The sequence below is a fragment of the Macaca thibetana genome, chromosome 1 (assembly GCF_024542745.1).
Source record: "Macaca thibetana thibetana isolate TM-01 chromosome 1, ASM2454274v1, whole genome shotgun sequence".
Classification (NCBI taxonomy): Eukaryota; Metazoa; Chordata; class Mammalia; order Primates; family Cercopithecidae; genus Macaca; species Macaca thibetana.
This window is the reverse complement of record NC_065578.1, coordinates 12068247-12082458: the sequence shown is the minus strand read 5'-3', so window position 1 is coordinate 12082458 and position 14212 is coordinate 12068247. Positions and strand designations below refer to the sequence as shown.

General features: G+C 48.8%; 3 protein-coding genes across 5 annotated transcripts in view; 2 read left to right on the top strand and 1 right to left on the bottom strand.

Annotated features, from left to right (window-relative positions):
- DHRS3 (dehydrogenase/reductase 3) overlaps positions 1-14212 on the top strand; it is a 1035619-nt gene that overhangs the window by 719967 nt on the left and 301440 nt on the right. The gene's annotated exons all lie outside the window — the stretch shown is intronic.
- LOC126953136 (PRAME family member 1) lies at positions 621-5354 on the top strand. Of its 2 annotated transcripts, XM_050788519.1 has the most exons (4): positions 621-690; positions 2439-2751; positions 3145-3723; positions 4669-5354. In XM_050788519.1, exons 2-4 carry the CDS (start codon positions 2465-2467, stop codon positions 5225-5227), a joined length of 1425 nt encoding a protein of 474 aa, XP_050644476.1. In that variant the 5' UTR covers positions 621-690; positions 2439-2464; the 3' UTR covers positions 5228-5354. The 2 variants fall into 2 exon arrangements, with proteins under 2 accessions (XP_050644476.1, XP_050644485.1); XM_050788528.1 differs by lacking the exons at positions 621-690; positions 2439-2751; positions 3145-3723 and adding an exon at positions 3926-4203.
- On the bottom strand, positions 8884-12735 carry LOC126953192 (PRAME family member 6-like). Of its 2 annotated transcripts, none has more exons than XM_050788576.1 (3): positions 12444-12735; positions 11179-11779; positions 8884-9445 (listed from the first exon to the last, which is right to left on the bottom strand). In XM_050788576.1, exons 1-3 carry the CDS (start codon positions 12718-12720, stop codon positions 8884-8886), a joined length of 1440 nt encoding a protein of 479 aa, XP_050644533.1. In that variant the 5' UTR covers positions 12721-12735. The 2 variants fall into 2 exon arrangements, with proteins under 2 accessions (XP_050644533.1, XP_050644529.1); XM_050788572.1 differs by having other exon boundaries at positions 11179-11757; positions 12434-12720.

Sequence of the window (14212 nt, the reverse complement as noted above, 5' to 3'; positions counted from 1 at the left end):
CAGGGTCGGGTCAGAAAGGTCCATAAAAGCTCCTGATTTCCTTCAGTGAAGCCTTGACTTAGTCTTGAGATGGATCACACCCTCAGTGGTTCCTTTCTTCTACTTGAATGTGCATATGATCTGCTATGTTAGACAGCATAAAACCCAGGCAACTGATGAATATACACAGCTTTTTATTCTGTTTTCTTGGGAATGACATCACTATCTTCTTCAAGCTGTTTTAACTCTGAAACATTCTGATAATTTCTCTGCGGTCAAACATCCTCCAATAAGGACACCTTCAGTTTTGTTTTGTTTTGTTTTGTCTAATATCAGGAACAGATTAATCCCTTCCCTGTATCACTATGAAAGTCATCTATCAGCCAAACTTCATCAGTGTTTGGAGAATAAATGAACGAATGACTTTTGGACTTTTACTCTATTATCGATTCTTTCATTTTCATAAATGTGTATCTAATTCAATCAGTTAGGCAGAAGAAAGCTGAAAACTCAATCAGGATTAACTGGGTGGGACTACAAGATCTAATCAGGTATCACATTCTGACTGGAAGCTGGTGATTGAGAAGGGAAGGGTGGGGTTAGAAAGGTCCATAAAAGCTCCTGAGGGTGCACAGAAGAGACACACAGCCCTGGAGCTACTGCTTGGTTCTCTGAGAGGTCCCAGAACTCTGCCAAGTGAGTCCAGCTCTGGTAAGTCACCACCTTCGTAGGGTCATGCCCGTCTGATCTGCAGCCCTTCAGTCAGGAACGGAGACACGCAGCCCAAGGTGGCACAGAGAATTTCCTGTCTGTTTCGTGAGAGGAACAGAGTTAGGCTTTCATTTCTCCTCTAAATGTAGTTTTGTCTTCATCCCTCAAATTGTGACTTGTGCTTGGTTTTTGTCATTTTAAAATTCTTATCAAAGCAGTTTTTAAAAAAATATATTAAAATTTACAGTTAACTGAATTTTTATTTCTTGACATTTGCAGTTATTTGTTTTTGTGCCTTCAGTAACAGTTCATAGACTTGGTGTTATTGTGATTCTCCAAGTGTGCTTTCATTTTCATAAAATCCTTAAAGGCATCCCACACACCATCTCCAGAGTGGAGTTTTGCTGAGATCACGGGATTTATCTTTGCCCCTGGGATCCGTCCAAAAGTGGGTAATTGTGAATATGTGGAAGCAATGTGTATTGGAACCTTCATCTTAGAGTTAGAATGCTCTAGAATAGCATCATACCACTTTTACAGTTTCTGGTTATTTATTTTTTTTTCTTTTGAGATGGAGTTTCCCTCTTATTGCCCAGGCTGGAGTGCCATGGGGTGGGTGATCTCAGCTCACTGCAACCTCTGCCTCCCAGGTTCACGCCATTCTCCTGCCTCAGCCTCCTGAGTAGCTGGGACTACAGGCGCCCGCCACCTTGCCCGGCTAGTTTTTTTGTATTTTTTAGTAGAGACGGGGTTTCACCGTGTTAGCCAGGATGGTCTCGATCTCCTGACCTCGTGATCCACCCGTCTCGGCCTCCCAAAGTGCTGGGATTACAGGCTTGAGCCACCGCGCCCGGCCTTTTTTTCCTTTTTTCTGAGATGGAGTCTCACTCTTTCACCCAGGGTTGAGTGCAGGCCCTGAGCTGGGCTCACTGAAAACACTGCCTCTGGGGTTCAAGTGATCCTCTTTCCTCTGCCTCCAGAGTAGCTAGGATTACAGTCATGCACCACCATGCCTGGCTAATATTTACATTAATTAATTAATCAATTTGTTTCTTTTTGAGTCAGAGTCTAACTCTGTCACCCATGCTGGAGTGCAGTGCTGCGATCTCTGTCTTCTGGAGTCATATGATTCTTAATTTTTTTATATTTAGTGGAGACAGGGTTTCATGTAAGCCAGGCTGTTCTCGAACTCCTGACCTCAAGTGATCTGCCTGCCTTGGCTTCCAGCAGTGATGGGATTTCAGACATGAGCCACAGCACCCGGTCCCTTTCTGGTTGAAAATTTTCAAGATAAAAAATAATGGCATTGATTTTAGGGAGTCCCTTTACTGTTCCCTCAGCATGTTCATGGTGTGAACTGAGAATGTAGGCTGTCTGGGGCCACAGGATACTGTCATTCTCATTGCTTAGGGTGGTAAGTGACAAGACATTTTTCCTCAAAGAGGTAGAGCTTGGCTTTCAGGATCCTCAGTGACACTGTCCGGTGGTTCTGGGATTCAATCAAGCAATGGATGAAAATTAATGGGCCAGTGGTCTCCTTCACCCCTCCCTCCTTGGTGTTTGGAAGACAGTCTTCCTGGTACCAGCAGCAGCAGAAATATAGATTTGAGGCCACAAAGTGTGGAGTGGAATTGGGGTAAACTGGTAATTTTTCTACCTCTACCAGAGCAAGGATATGGTCCTAGGAGAAGACGAGGTGATTGTGTTTGCTCCGAGAGTGATGCGTTTTCCCTGGGTTTGTCTTCTAGAGTGTTTTCCTTGCAAATCCATCAGGATGAGCATCCGGGCCCCACCCAGACTCCTGGAGCTGGCGGGGCAGAGCCTGCTGAGAGACCAGGGCTTGGCCGTCTCTGCCATGGAGGAGCTGCCCAGGGTGCTCTATCTCCCACTCTTCATGGAGGCCTTCAGCAGGAGACACTTCGAGGCTCTGACGGTGATGGTGCAGGCCTGGCCCTTCACCCGCCTCCCTCTGGGATCGCTGATGAAGACGCTTCATCTGGAGACTTTAAAAGCATTGCTGGAAGGGCTTCATATGGTGCTTACACAGAAGGATCGCCCCAGGTGAGGTGACCCAGGTGGGCTGGTAGCGCTCAGGTGTCCAGGGAAAGAACAGCAGGGTCAGGCTGAGAAGTAGCCCAACGGTGGCCCAGTGTCTTCGGATGGTGCTGGTGAGGAAGCTCAGCGAGGCTTTGGCCATTGTCCAGATCCTCAGGGAAAGGACTGCTCCTCATACAAGGTCCACCATGGGGACAGAAACCTGCCTATTCACAGTGGAAGGCAAAGGGAATACAAGTGGGGACCAGTCAGAATTGAAAGGGAAAAGGGATCGAGAAAGACAGAGAGAGAACAGGGAGCACTGAGGACAGGAGCAGCTGATTAATGGGATGAGAATGAAAGCAAAGGTCAGGGATGGGTCCTTCTAAATTCTGAGCCTCTCCCTTACTTTACCTACAGGAGGTGGAAACTTCAAGTTCTGGATTTGCGGGATGTTGATGAGAATTTCTGGGCCGTACGGCCTGGAGCCTGGGCCCTGTCCTGCTCCCCAGAGGCCACGAGTATGAGGCAGACAGCAGAGGACTGTCCGAGGATGGGAGAGCACCAGCCCTTGAAGGTGTTCATAGACATCTGCCTCAAGGAAATACCTCAGGATGAATGCCTGAGATACCTCTTTCGGTGGGTTTACCAAAGGAGAGGTTTAGTACACCTGTACTGTAGTAAGCTAGTGAATTATCTAACGCCGATTAAATATCTCAGAAAGTCATTGAAAATAATCCACCTGGATAGTATTCAGGAGCTGGAAATCCGCAACATGTCCTGGCCACGTCTGATAAGAAAGCTTCGTTGTTACCTGAAGGAGATGAAGAATCTTCGCAAACTCATTTTCTCCAGGTGCCATCATTACACGTCAGACAATGACCTCGAGGGACGGTTAGTCGCCAAATTCGGCTCTGTGTTCCTCAGGCTGGAACACCTCCAGTCGCTTAAAATAAAATTGGTCACCTTCTTCAGTGGGCACCTGGAACAGCTGATCAGGTAAGAAAGGATAGTGCACTTTTTCTGCGGACCACAGCACAGCCTTGTTTTGTTACAGCAAACACTGGAAGGCATGTACTGTGTGCCAGTCAGTGGCAACGTCACAGTGAAGGGGACACCAGAATGTCAACACATTGTTCCGTTCAGTGCTCTGCCTGGAGTCCTGGAGTAGCTATCACAGGATCGCTCCAATGTGGGCAGCGGGGTCACCTGGGGTAGAGATTAGAGAGGGACATCATGTACAAGCTAGTTGAGTGGGGGTTTCGGCTCTACCGGGGTGCACGTGTGAATTTCTTGTACAAAGTGTGTTTCAAGTTGATATGATATAAAAGAGGTAATAGATGAGGGTATGAAAGGAGGGAAGGTGCATCAAACCTGTGCATGTCACAGTAGAAGCTCTGTCCTCACCAGCTTAGTGATCATGAATGATCCTGTCTCTAATTCCCTGTCTGTAAAAGGTTGTTTCGAACTCCAGGAAAGGTAATTGACATGGGAAATGTGTGCTTCTTGAATGGAGGGGGAGGAAGTAGGCATGGGAGTGGTAAAAAGTGATAGGTGCTTTGCAGATGCAGGCATGTCTGGGAGCCCCTGCCGGCACGTAGCCCCAGCTGATGTCCCTAGACCTTGCTCAGTTGAGTTCTTTGTGCACATCTCCAACCTGGTACCTGTGGCCCAGAGATGAAGTTTTCTGCTAAAAAAAACAAGGTTTTAGAGATTTTGTGGCCTTGAACCAATCACACAAGCAATGGTGAAAATGCTGAGCCTAAAATGGGACTGTCCTGAATGATCAGAGTCCTCATCACGCAGCAACTTGCATGCGAACCATCATCATATGATGGGAATAAACTTGTGTTTGGGTGAAGCAGTCATTTCCCTTGAGGTTATTCCCCACCACCTTCATCTAACTGGTGCCATTGCCCAGAACTAACTTCTTGATCTTCACAGGTGCCTCCAGAACCCTTTGGAGAACTTGGAATTGACTTGTGGCTACCTATTGGAAGAGGACGTGAAGTGTCTCTCCCAGTACCCAAGCCTCGGTTACCTGAAGCATCTGAATCTCAGCTACGTGCCGCTGTTCCGCCTCAGTCTTGAGCGCCTCGGAGCTCTGCTAGAGAAAGTTGCTGCCACTCTCGAGACCCTCATCTTGGAGGGCTGTCAGATCCACTACTCCCAACTCAGTGCCATCCTGCCTGGCCTGAGTTGCTGCTCCCAGCTCACCACCTTCTACTTTGGCAGAAATTTCATGTCTGTGGATGCCCTGAAGGACCTGCTGCACCACACCAGTGGACTGAGCAAGTTAAGCCTGGAGACATATCCCGCCCCTGATGAGAGTTTGAATTCCTTGGTTCGTGTCGATTGGGAGATCTTCACCCCGCTTCGGGCTGAGCTGATGCGGACACTGAGGGAAGTCAGGCAGCCCAGAAGGATCTTCATTGGCCCCACCCCCTGCCCTTCCTGCGGCTCATCACCATCTGAGGAACTGGAGCTCCATCTTTGCTGCTAGGGAAGGCGTGCCTAGTGGGGTAGATACATCCAAAGTTCTCTTCCAGTCTCTTGGACACTAAAATCTAGTATGTACGTGCAAGTTAGGTTTTTTTTTTTCTTATTTACTTTTTTAATAATTCTAAAATTTTATTAAAGAAAATTTGAGACAGGATTTTGCTGTGTTGTACCAGCGGGTCTCAAACTGCTGGGCGCGTGGGATTCTCCTGCCTCAGTCTCCTAAAGTGCTGGGATTACTGGCATGAATGACTGTGACCAGGCCACATGCAACTTACAGGAAACACAGAACTCTTTGCTTCAGGCAGGTGCTCACTGTGAGGGAAAAAACATAACAGCAGGGGGCAAGACTGGAGGAAAATGTTGAGGTGGAGTCAATGAGACCTTCCGGGACCCGTGTCCTGCAGAGTCAGAAAGAGAAGCTAAAGTTCTACAGTGATGAGCATGTTATCCCTGCAAGGATGGTTATCTCCCAGGTGTCTCCAGGCCCCCTTGGAGACCGTCGTCATGACCGACTGCTGCTGTCAGAGTCGGACTTGAGCATGTCTCTTGGTGCCCGAGCATCCGTCAGCTAAAGGAGCTGGACCTGAGCGGCATCACACTGACCCATTTCAGCTCTGAGCCCCTCGCCGTTCTGCTAGAGCAAGTTGAGGCCACCCTGCAGACCCTGGACTTAGAGGACTGTGGGATCACAGACTCCCAACTCAGCGTCATCCTGCCTGCCCTGAGCCGCTGCTCCCAGCTCAGCACCTTGAGCTTCTGTGGGAACCTCATCTCCGTGGCCGCCCTGGAGAACCTGCTGCGCCACACCGTCGGGCTGAGCAAGCTGAGCCTGGAGCTGTACCCTGCCCCTCTGGAGAGTTATGATGCCCAGGGTGCTCTCTGCTGGGGGAGATTTGCTCAACTTGGGGCTGAGCTGATGAAGACACTGAGGGACTTAAGGCAGCCCAAGACTGTTGTGTTCAGCACTGTCCCCTGCCCTCACTGTGGCATCAGGGCCTCCTATGACCTGCATCCCAGTCACCGCCTCTGCTGAATGCCTGCCCATCAGGGTGGATATATTTAGAGCTTTCTTCTGGTTATTTGGGAACTGAATCCTAGGCCATGAGTGCATGAGCTCACTGCAACTTCCACCTCGCAGGTTCAAGGGATTCTCCTGCCTCAGTCTCCCGAGTAGCTGGAATTACAGACATGTGCCACCATGCCTGGATAATTTTTTGTATTTTAAGGAGAGAAGGGGTGTCTTCATGTTGGTCAGGCTGGTCTCGAACTCCCGACCTCAGGGGATCGCCTGCCTCGGCCTCCCAAAGTGCTGGGATTACAGGCATGAGCTGCCACACCTGGCTCATAATAATAAAATTTTAAAAATACCATAAAATATGATCCTTGCAACACTAAATTACACCATATGATCTGATCTACCAGCAGATGGCACCCGAGACTGATGGACTGGAAATTTTGATCTTATAATCATTAGGAATGAATCGAGTCCTGAACTGCCCACCATGCCCCCTGCTGGCTCCTGGGGCTTTGCTGTTTGGAAGAGTCATGATGAAATTTGTGGTGACTTGAAGAAACTTAGCCCCATTGCATGCCTTGGGTTCCTGTTGCCTCCCTGTTGTCAGGAATAGGAGGCGAGATTGAAACGTGGAAAATGCTGGGACTTCTGCTGAGAAGAGCTAAAAGATCAAGATGTATTGATTTTACTGTATGCCAGGCCCCATGCCAAACCCTAAACATGAACCATCTTACTGGATTCTACCAGGGTCCCATAAGCTGTTGGACAACACCATCCTCATTTTACAGGGAACCTGAGGCTCTTGGCTAAGATCCCTGACAGCAACACCAGCCCCTGAATCCTCAGCAGGATCCTTCACTTGAGTGCCGTTATGCAGGCTTCCTCAGCACAGGGAAGGTCACTCATCACCCACAGGCACTTGATCGTTCTCCACCCTTCGATGATGTGAGATTTCAAAACACGCTGCACTAGTCTCTTCCTGATTGCGGAGGGCGAGGCAGGGCGGGGGAGCGTTATGAGAAAATCTGTCCTGGATCTGACCTAGCTCCCCAAAAAGATGTACCTTTTTAAATGTCAGATGGAAATATTTAAAAAGTGTTACATGCCTGTATAGTTTTAGTATTTTATTTAAAGGGAATGTGGCTGTCTTTACTGGCTACAACCAGTTTAATTCAAGAAGGGCTGCTAGTCATCAAGGGAACAAGCAAGGGTTGGTGCCGCCCAGAGGCTCCAGCTAATACACAATATGGACATCCCCTTCCAGGGCAGCAGGAATAGAGTGGCTCCTTGTGCAGTGAAGCTGACGTCCACCAGCTAAGGCTTCTGGAACCATGTGGAGACTCACAAGGAGTGGCCAGGGTCTCAGCATCTGGCGAGCAGTGAAAGACTCTGAGAAGAGGGTGCTTTCCATGTGGATTGGCTCACTGTTCTTGCCCACTAATGTTCCAGACCCTGAGTGTCCACCTAGTGTGTATTAACCCACTGAACAGCCACAGAAACTAACAAGGAGGTAACAGATGTCTGAAGAGAAGTGAAGAACTGGAGAAGGCTGAGTGTGGTGGCTCAAAGTTATAATCCCTGCACTTTGGGAGGCCAAGGCAGGAGAATCACTTGAGCTCAGGAGTTCCAGATCATCCTGGGCAACAAAGCGAGAACTTGTCTCAACTAAAAAAAGTATCCAGGCGTGGTAACTCACATACCTGTAGTCCTAGCTACTCAGGAGGCTGAGGTGGGAGGATCGCTTGAACCCAGGAGATTGAGGCTGCAGTGAGCTATGACTGTGCCACCTCACTCTAGCCTGGGTGACAGAGCGACACCTTTAAAAAACAAACAATAAAAGAGCCGGACGCAGTGGCTCACACCTGGAATCCCAGCACTTTGGGAGGTCGAGTTGGGTGGATCACCTGAGGTCAGGAGTTTGAGACCAGCCTGACCAACATAGTGATGAAACCCTGTCTGTACTAAAAATAAAAAAATGAGCTGGGCATGGCGGCACATGCCTGTAATTCCAGCTACTTGGGAGGCTGAGGCAGGAGAATCTCTTAAACCGTGGAGATGGAGGTTGCAGTGAGCCGAGATGTTGCTATTGCGCTCCACATTACAGCCTGGGCAACAAGAGTGAAACTCTGTCTCAGAAATAAGAAAGGGAGGAAATTGATTAAAATAACCAAATTTCATGTAAATGCCTTGATTTTCTTGGGTTGCATCTTATTGATTGGACAACTAGTCCCCCCCTCACTTTTTTTTTGCATCAATAACTGAAGATTCCTGAGGCTTAAACTGGAAAGCAGGTTACTTGATAATAGAGGGCACCAGACAGCTTCCATTTAGTTTCCCTTTATTTCTGACTGTTTCTCTATAACCATCCATGGAAGGGGAACTCCCTCATGTATTCTCAAACCTGAATTCCACTCTAGACATTCCCATTCCCATTTTTGACTCTATAGGACACAGGTCCCCAAAGTCCCATTGAATCCATGTCAACATTTCCCCCAAGTCTGGCCCCTGCTTGATCACCTTTCCTTTCCCACTTCAGAGCTGGTGTCTGAAACGGTGGTTTCTGTGCTCACATTAGGATGTATGTAAGACCTAGGTTTTAGTTTCCAAGTGTCCAGAAGAAAGCCACCCAAATAGGCAGGTGTTCAACAGCAGCGTTGATCTATGTTCAGGCCATAAAATGTCCTGTTGCCACAGTCAGGGCAGTAGTCAGTACAGAACAAGATCCTCTTGGGGTGCCGTAAGTCCCTCACTCTCCCCATCAGCTCAGCCCCAAGTTGGGCAAATCTGCTCCGGCAGAGAGTACCATCAGCATCATAACTGTCCCGCGGGGCAGGATACAGCTCCAGGCATAAGTTGTTGAGTATGATTGTGTGGCACAGCAGGTTCTCCAGGGTGGCCATGGAGATGGGATTTCCACAGAAGCTGAAGGTGTTGAGCTCAAAGCAGCGGCTCAGGGCAGGCAGGATGGTGCTGACTTGGGAGTCTACGATGCCACAGTCATCTAAGTCCAGGTACTCAAGGGTGCCTGCAACTTTTTCTAGCAGAACTTGGAGAGGCACAAGACTGACATTGGCCAGTCTGACGCCCCTCAGGTCCAGGGTCTTTAGTTGACTGACACTCGGGCACTGGGACAGATGCCTCAAGTCTGATTCCAAAAGCACACAGTTAGTTATTGCGAGGATCTTTAACGGGGTCTTCAGACAGCTGGGGAGACAGAACAAGAAGTTAGTTCTGGGGAATTGTAGGGGTAGTTGAGGGTAGTGGGGAATGTCAAGGTAAAGGGAAAAGACTATTTTGCCCAAGCCCAGGGTCATTCTGATTGTCTGGTCAACACTTAGGACGCTGCGTGATGAAGCGCTTTGCCACTGAGGTCAATTCCATTTTAGGCCCAGCACAGTAACTCACACCTATAATCTCAGAACTTTGGGAGGCTGAGACTGGTGGATCACTTGAGGTCAGGAGTTTGAGACCAGCCTGGCGATCATGCCAAAACACTGTCTCTACTAAATATGCAAAAATTAGCTATGTGTGGTGGTGGGCACCTGCAATTCCAGCTACTTGGGAGGCTGAGGCAGGAGAATTGCTTGAACCCAGGAGATGGAGGTTACAGTGAGCAGACATCTGCCACTACACTCCAGCCTGGGTGACAGAGCGAGACTCTGTATCAAAAAAATAAAAATAGAAAGATCCATTTGAGGCTGAGTCTTTTCACCATCATTTATGGAATGGATCAAGTTCACAGAATCCCTAAAGCTCCCTTTCCTCATCTGTCAGGCAGAAAACCACATCTCTGGGCCACACGAGCCCAGTGGAGACGCAGGCATCAGGACAAACCCAGACTGGATCCTGCAACATCAGCTGGGGTGGGCAGGCTGCACGCGTCCCTGACACGCCTGTATCATCAGCAAGCCATCTATCACTTTCACCCCTCTTTGTGCCTGCTCCCTGACCCTCTGTTTCAGAATCAAGCATTTCCTAGGTAATTAATTTACCTGGATCTCAAAACAACCCATTACAACAGGGAATTAGAGATGGGATCATTCGTGTTCACCAAGCGGTGGGGCACAAAGCTTATATTCTGAAATGTGCAGGTTTGCTGAGCATCCCCCTCTTCGGTGCCCACTTCGCTTCCTCACTTCCCATCATCTTCCTAAAAATTATCTTGTTGCCTGGGCGCGGTGGCTCACGCCTATAATCCCAGTACTTTGGGAGGCTGAGGCGGGTGGATCACCTGAGGTCAAGAGTTTGAGAATAGTCTGGCCAACATGGTGAAATCCTGTCTCTACTTAAAATATAAAAATTAGCCAGGTGTGGTGGCCCACGTTTGTAATTCCAGGTACTTGGGAGGCTGAGGCAGGAGAATCGCTTGAACCCGGGAGGTGGAGATTGCAGGGAGCTGAGAGGTCACAGCTGCACTCTAGCCTGGACAATTAAAGTGAAACTCCTTCTCAAAGAAAAAAAAGTATCTTGTTTGTTTTTATTTTTTATTTATTCATTCCTGACAGGGGTCTTGCTATGTTACCCAGACTGGTCTTAAACTCCTAGGCTCAAGTTATCCTCTTGCCTCAGGCTCCCAAAGTGCTAGGATTACAGGCATGTGCCACCATTCCTGGCCTGTTTTTCATCATCTTAACTTAGACACATCCTTGGGAAGAATTCAGAAAGGCACCCTCACTTGATCCGAACCCTCCAGTAGCTGGCTTCCCAGCATGGCAGCCTCTCTATAGCATCTACCCCAGCTGATACCTCTGCCTTTATTGGGATGGTTGCGTGATACCCATTCAGGACAGAGCCACGAATGCGAGAATACGTAGACATTCTAGTGTACCCTTCACTGTTATATCCTCATGGGCTGGCTCACAGTAGATGCCCACTAGCGTTTACTGTAACATAGGCTCTGCTGTGGTCTGCAGAGAAAGCTCACCACCCTCCCTCACCTGAGCAGCTGGTCCAGGTGGCCTTCGAGGAAAGAAACAGAGTTCATATAAAGCTTTTGGAGGTAGTGCAGCTTGAGGAACTGAGAGGTGAACTGGGTAACAAACTCCTTCTGCTTTGTGGAAACGTAGTGAGAGACGTCCACGTGGGAGAGATCGAGCTTCTGAAGATTCCTCATCTGGCCCAGGTATGGGGTAAACTGTGTCAGGATGGGCAGTATCCAACTGCAATTCACTTCCACCTCCTGGATACAGTCCAGGTTCACCATTTTCAGGATGTTTCTGATATTGTGGAAGGGCATTCCCAAAATTCTCAGCTTCTTACAGCACAAGTGTAGTAAACCTTCTCTCTGCTTGACCCACAGAAGGAGGCAGGTGAGGTATTCATCCAGAGTCCTGGTCTGGAGCCAAAGGTCTATGAACACAGTCAAGGGCTGCTGTCCTCTCATGCTTGGACAGTCCTGCACTGGTTTTCTGTTCCTCATGGCATTGGGGAAGCACCCACGGGCCATGGCTTCAGACCAAACCATCCAGAAGTTCTCACTGACATCCTGTAAATCCAGCACTTGAAGCTTCCACCTCCTGTGGGAAAATAGAGGCGAGACTGAGAATGTAAGGACTCACTTCTGAACTTATACTCCACATCCTGGATAGCAGCTGCTCCCCTCCCTGTTTCTTCTCCCTCTCTCTGACTATTCTCCACCCTGCTTTCCCCTTGGATCCTGCCCAGTTCCCCCCTTTTTTTTAGACAAAGTTTCCCTCTGTCACCCAGGCTGGAGTGCAGTGGTGTGATCTCAGCTGACTGCAACCTCCACCTCCCAGGCTCCAATGATTCTCCTGCCTCAACCTCACAAGTGTCTGGGATTACAGGCTCCTGTCACCATGCCCAGCTAATTTTTGTATTTTTAGTAGAGTCAGTGTTTCACCATGTTAGGACAGGTTGGTCTCAAACTCCTGACCCTACTTGATCTGCCTGCCTTGGCCTCCCAAAGTGCTGGGATTACATTGTGAGCCACCGTGCCTGGCCCAGTTCTCATTTTTTGTGGTGCCTTTCAGTGCCACTAGAGGAGAGGTTCCTGTTACCTCCATGGACGCTGGGTGGTGAGCAGTCCTTTCCTTGAGGAGCTGCAGAATGGCCAAGGCCTCTGAGCTTTCTCACCAGCACCATCACCTCTTGGGCCTCCCCACTTCTCATGACCCATCTGGTCTTTCTCTGGACACCTGAGCCCTCCCCACCAGCCCACCTGGGCCACCTCACCTGAGACAACCCCCCTGGGTAAGCAGTGCATCAAGTCCATAAAGCACAGCTTGGAAGGTTTCCAGACAACCCATCTTTATCAGAGGCCTCAGAGGGAGGTGGCGGAAGGGCCAGGCCTGCACCATCAGCTTCAGAGCCTCACAGTGTCTCCTGCTAAAGGCCTCCATGAACAGGGGGGGAAAAAGTTCCGTGGGCAGCTCCTCCAGGGTGGACATGGTCAAGGCCTGGTCCCTCAGCAGGCTCCGCCCCGCCAGCTCCAGGAGTCTGGGTGGAGTCCGGACGCTCATCTTCACCAATCTGCAAGGAAAAGTTCCACAGGACAAGTCCAGAGAAAAGGCATCACTCTCAGGCCAAGCCCCTGCAATCTCATCTTCTCCCAGGGCCAAAGTCACCGCGCTGGCGAGGGTGAAAGAGTCCTCAGTTTACTCCAATTCTACTCTGTACTCATGGCCACAAAGCCAGCATTCTGCCTCTGCTGCATCAGCATGAGCGTCTCCCAAGCAGTGAGGAGGCAGGACCCGCACTAGCCCTTCCCCTCTATCCGGTGCTCCAGCCAGTGACTAGTGAGCATGGAGGAGCCTGAAAACTAACCCCTCCCACCTTTGGGGGAAATTTCTAATTACTCTAGATTCTAAAACATTGGGAATGGGAGTGTCACAAGCCTACATGACTACATTGCCAGTTCCTATAAATAAGCTGGTTAGGAACATTCATGGGGCACCCCTAGAACGGGTTCTGTTTGTTTTCATTATTTAAGTTTTCTTTCTCTTTCTCTCTTTCTTCTTTCCTTTTTTCCCTCCCTCCCTTCTTTGTTTTTTCCCTCTCTTCTTTCTTCCCTCCATCCCTCCCTCCCTCCTTCCCTTCTTTCTTTCTTTCTTTCTTTCTTTCTTTCTTTCTTTCTTTCTTTCTTTCTTTCTTTCTTTCTTTCTTTCTTTCTTTCTTTCTTTCTTTCTTTTTCTTTCTTTCTTTCTCTCTCTCTTTTTCTTTCCTCCCTCCCTCCCTCCTTCCTTCCTTCTCTCCATTCCTCCCTCCCTTCTTTCTTTCTCTCTCTTTCTCTCTCTCTCTCTGTCTCTTTCTCTCTCTGTCTTTCTTTCTGACAGCATCTTGCTCTGTCACGCAGCCTGGAGTGCAGTGATGCGATCTCCACTCAGTGCAGCTTTGACCTCCCAGGCTCAAAGGATTCTTCCACCTCAGCCTCCCAAGTAGCTGGGACCACAGGCATGCATCTTTTATTTTTTTGACTTTTTGTAAAGAGAGTGGGTTTCACTATGTTGTCCAGTCTCGTCCTGAACTCCTAGACTGAAACAATCCACCCACCTTGGCCTCCCAAAGTGCTGGGTCTACAGGCATGAGCCTACACCCTGGCCTCGTTATTGAAAATTTCAGTGAGAAGCTTTGCAAGCTATGTGACAGTGTTATGCATCATTCACAAGACAGATGTTTCTAATATACACCTTTTACACATATTAAAAATGAAACACTTTGGCTGTGCGTGGTGACTCAGACCTGTAATCCCAGCACTTTCAGAGGCCAAGTAAGGTGGATCAACTGAGGTCAGGAGTTCGAGACCAGCTGACCAACATGGTAAAACCCTACCTCTACTAAAATTACAAGTATTAGCCTGGTGCAGTGGTGTGCACCTGTAGTCCAAGCTACTGCTATTAGGGAGGCTGAGGCAGGAGGATCACTTGAACCCGGGAGGCAGACGTTGCAGTGAGTTGACATTATACCACTGCACTCTAGCCTGGGAAATAGGCTAGATTCACCAAAAAAAAAAAA

Coding starts and splice junctions, on each gene's coding strand:
- LOC126953192 (XM_050788576.1), bottom strand. CDS start 12,720: ATGAGCGTCCGGACTCCACCCAGACTCCTGGAGCTGGCGGGGCGGAGC. Junction 11,780..12,443: donor TGCACTGCTTACCCAGGGGG/GTTGTCTCAGGT, acceptor TTACATTCTCAG/TCTCGCCTCTATTTTCCCAC. Junction 9,446..11,178: donor CACCTGGACCAGCTGCTCAG/GTGAGGGAGGGT, acceptor CTGTCTCCCCAG/CTGTCTGAAGACCCCGTTAA.
- LOC126953136 (XM_050788519.1), top strand. CDS start 2,465: ATGAGCATCCGGGCCCCACCCAGACTCCTGGAGCTGGCGGGGCAGAGC. Junction 2,752..3,144: donor ACACAGAAGGATCGCCCCAG/GTGAGGTGACCC, acceptor CTTTACCTACAG/GAGGTGGAAACTTCAAGTTC. Junction 3,724..4,668: donor CACCTGGAACAGCTGATCAG/GTAAGAAAGGAT, acceptor TGATCTTCACAG/GTGCCTCCAGAACCCTTTGG.